Genomic DNA, 4514 nt, shown 5'->3' on the forward strand with positions numbered 1-4514 from the left:
AAAGTAATTTATATTTGGAGATCATATTTCATTTCATTTTATGAAAGTTTAAAATGGAATAAAAAAATAAGGCTCATGAATTAGGAGTTAATATGAGCCTTATGCATGTGGAAAATAAATTAAAAAGCATCTCATCCTATATTTAAGGACATTTTGCAACAATATTTTTCAACAATTTTTTTTTTTTTTTTTTTTTGCATGGAACTCTTCTTTTCTCCTATTAAAGTTAAAAAAAAATGAAAAATTATTTAAATTTTAAGAATAAACAATGACTAATAATAAAAAATTTTCATTTACTCATTTAGAAACAAAACACACAATTCAATTCTAACTTCATATCTATTATCTAAATTTTAGATTTTATATTTTTATATCACCCAAATGTTTTATGTCACATAAAAATATTGTTATTTTAATTTATAACATTAATTTATAACACCCAAAATATGGATATTTACAAATTTAAGACCCTACTGAACTGATGCATTTACACGTGCCACTAGAAGGAGCCTGCTCGAATAGATTTAAGTTCAGATTAAAATAGCAATGTTGAGGAGTCGTGCTATAGCCGGCTTGAAATCCACTCAAATAAATTTAGTTAGGATCAAAATTAAATCTAGCAATTTGGCTCAAAATCAAAATGGGCGACTCAATTTTAAATTATTTGGTTCCATTCCAGCCCAAAACTGGCTCAATCTCGCTCAAAAATTAAAACAAGACAGCTCAAATTGAGTTATTTGGACCTGTTCCAGCTCGGATTATAAATTATAGAGCTTGAGTGAGCTTTAGTTGTTGCTCGTGTTCAGCTCCGTATTCAACCCATGTTCGAAATAGCTCGAAATATATGTTTTGGCTCGAATAAATTTGTTATGTCTCATGTTTGGCTCAAATTTAATTCAAGTTGCCTCTTCTGCTTCCAAAGTCACAACGATGTGCTCACAGAGGCAACCCATGGAGAAATTTTTGTGTACATAAGACGTACGCAGAGTTGCGTACATATTAGGTTATTCGGAGGATACAAGTAGGTTATATTTAGGTTATACTCCTCGTAACCCTGCATACGTCTTATGTACGCAAACGCAACTCTGCATACATCTTACGTACGCAAATATTTCTCCAAACCATGGAGGTCAAATGCTTAACTAGCAAATTGCAATGCTTTTCCGATTGCCTCTTGGAATAATTTTGAAAGTTAAAATACAACTTCTAATGCATTAATGGTGTATATTTATAAGAAGGAAAATTTAGGTACTACATGAATAACTGCATAGACATAAGTGATATATATATAATATTTACCACATAAAATTTAATGCCATACCTTCATTAAAATTTTGTTCTCATAGTTATCCCTTACAAAACAGGCTACAGTCGTCTCCCACTAAAATTACCCTACATTTATCGGTACAACATTTTAGCATCGGCACAATATGTTGAAATTCGGCTGATATTCAAATTTAGATCGGATTCGTCAGGAAATCAAATAATTGCATTTAAACGTTATGGAATCAAGATTTACTCGATTATCTACAACCTTGAAGATTATTATGAATAATTACATCATCTTAATTAGAAATTAAAATTTGCTATTATTTAGCATTGCCTCCTAAACAAATACTAAGAAAATTCAATATATGAGCACCTCGTCCAAGCAAAACAAACGACGTTAAATTTTGCTAGATATATTCATCGATCGGGCTTGATTGACCTAACTATTACAAAACATAATCTAGGGCAAATTTTAGTCCAATTCTTATCAAGCACCATCATCTTCCTGGAAAAACTTCATTTAGAACATTAAATTTTTCGAAGTAATTAAATCTGCTTGAAACTGAATACACGCATAAGTCTGAATAACGGAACACTGATAATTTGAACTTCAACGAACACCGCTTTCTTTATTTAATGCATCCACGACAATACAAACATCAGAAAACATTTTCAACAGATCACCGGACTCGATAGGACAACCATAGCAGACACGACAGCTTAACAAAAGATAAACAAAACCCTCATCCAAAACAAATAAAGCAAATAACAGCGGCGATTCGAGACTAACCAGCATCCTCTATCCAGAAATCTCAATAGACTTCACCTCAGGCTTCTTCACCTCCTCCTTAGGCACGACGACACTAAGCACGCCATTCTCCATTGACGCCTTAACGTGTTCCACCTTCGCGTTCTCCGGCAACCGGAATCGGCGGAGGAACTTACCGCTGCTGCGCTCGATTCGATGCCAGCGATCGTTCTTCTCTTCTTGCTCCTTCTTCCTCTCGCCGCTGATCTGAAGCACGCCGCCTTCCACGACCTCTACCTTAACCTCCTCCTTTTTGAGGCCGGGTAGATCAGCCTTGAAGATGTGAGCCTCCGGGGTCTCCTTCCAGTCGATACGTGTATTAGCGAAAGCAGATGCTTCGGTCGCATAATTGGATCCCGGAGCCGAGAGAGCGTTGTCGAAGAAGGAATTGATAGTCTCGAATGGGTTCCAGATGTCGAAGGAGAAGGGATCGTAAACGTTGCCCCGGCGAATGATCGACATGGATTGTGATTAAATTGCTCACTAATGTGAAGGAATTGTTGATTGAGAACTGAAAATTGAACTTGATCGACTTTGGTTGAGCTGAAAGGAAGGCGTGAAATGAGTATTTATAGAAGGGAATGGAAAGGGACTGCGCTTTCTCGAGTGTTCCTTCGTCTTCTGGATTTGGCGGGAAAGTGTCGTACTCAATGCAACTTTCCAGCTTCTTCCAGACGGGTCTCACGGGCCTTGTGACATTTTTGGGCTGTACTGTTTTTGTGACATCAAACACAAAGCCCATTTTGTATTGTTACGCTGTAGCTTTTTTTTTATTATTTTTTAATTTTTAATGAAATGTAAAATAAATGTTTTTTTTTAACAAAAAAAGTGGACATGGAATGAAATCAATGTTAAGGATGGCAAAAAATATAGCGTATAAAATAAATCAATTTGCAAATTCATCAAAATCGAATTAAAAGTTGAATTTTAAATTCATCAAAGCCTTTTGAAAAACTTAGTATTTTAAAGTCAATTATATACATAACAATTAAATTTTAACTATTTATGATATTAATATTCTCCTACCATCATTTAACTAAAAAACCCCAAATGTCTAAATTCTCAAAAAAATTCTAACCCTATTTTTCTATTTTTGTTAATATTTTGATCATGGCACGCCCAATGCACCATATGATATTAATATTCTCCTACCATCATTTAACTAATAATCCCCCAAATGTCTAAATTCTCGAAAAAATTCTAGCCCTATTTTTCTATTTTTGTAAATATTTTGATCATGGCACGCACAATGCACCGATTTGATAATTCAAAGAAATAGTATGAGTATTTGTTTCATAAATATGTATATTTTATGTGCAATGCATGTAATTCTCCCCATTTAATATTATATTACGGTCCAAGTTAATATGAAAAAAATAAAAAATTTATATTCAAATTTAAAAACGTTAAATGTGAATAAAAATATTTGTTCATATACACTGAAATTAGAGCTGCCAAAAAAGCTCGTTGTTCACAAACAGCTCATGTTCGGCTCATTAAGTAGCTCTTGTTCAGCTCGTTCGTTAAGTACACGTACCGAACACGAATAATTTTTTTAAGTTCAAATTCTAAACGAGTCGAACACGATTATCTCTTTGTTCGGCTTGTTTAGCACAAAATAGAATAAAAACATATAATTATTTATATAACAATGTAATATGTATATTAATTATATAATACTATATTATATATATTTATATCTAATTTTTTGTCTGGTAATGTAATTATGTATCTTCATTTGGATAGATTTTGTTCAGATTCAAATCCAACACTCTACATCTATTTTTTTCAATTAATTTTAAGGAGCTAATTTCGAGCCGAACACAAACAAGAATATTTAAATCGAGCCAAACACGAACACAGTTCGCTAGCCAATTTTTTGAACATTAGCCGATTTTGAACACGAGCCAAGTCTGAGGACGCTCAAGCCCAACACGTTTACAGCCCCAACTGAAACACAAAAATAAAAATGATACATTTATATTTAATAACGTTTGAATATGAAATACTTTTATTAGTTCTTCATGTCTAACTTTCCGTATCAATCCAAATGTACAATTTTATATGTTACCCTTTTAAAGCATGATTTCAAAATTTACAAATTCATTGTTTCAAATTTCATACTTGGACATTGCTTTTTTCTCTCAAGCAGCAATGAACCAAACTGAACTAATTAAATTGATCCAATTCAGTTTCAAAAATAAATTTCAATATTTAATCTTTAAAACCACACCCAATCACTTTTTTGGCTATCGGTTCAGTTCTAATTTACATTTAAATTTTGAAATTAAATGGTTGATATCATGAGACATGAAATTAAACCAATGATCAAATCGAACTAAATTTCGGTTTGTGCGGTTCAGTTTTATCAGAATTTTGAATGGTTCGATTCTTCGACTTCAAATTTCAATTGCAATCAGTTTGAACAGGTGACCAA

At 32.8% G+C, this 4514-nt stretch overlaps 1 protein-coding gene across 1 annotated transcript; it reads right to left on the reverse strand.

Moving 5' to 3' along the window:
• Positions 1–1868: 1868 nt before the first annotated feature.
• Positions 1869–2634, reverse strand: LOC110020588 (16.9 kDa class I heat shock protein 2-like). Its single transcript, XM_020718738.1, has one exon. It carries the CDS (start codon positions 2537–2539, stop codon positions 2069–2071), a length of 471 nt encoding a protein of 156 aa, XP_020574397.1. The 5' UTR covers positions 2540–2634; the 3' UTR covers positions 1869–2068.
• Positions 2635–4514: the final 1880 nt, after the last annotated feature.

This window comes from Phalaenopsis equestris, unplaced genomic scaffold (genome assembly GCF_001263595.1).
Source record: "Phalaenopsis equestris unplaced genomic scaffold, ASM126359v1 Scaffold000104, whole genome shotgun sequence".
Taxonomy (NCBI): domain Eukaryota; kingdom Viridiplantae; phylum Streptophyta; class Magnoliopsida; order Asparagales; family Orchidaceae; genus Phalaenopsis; species Phalaenopsis equestris.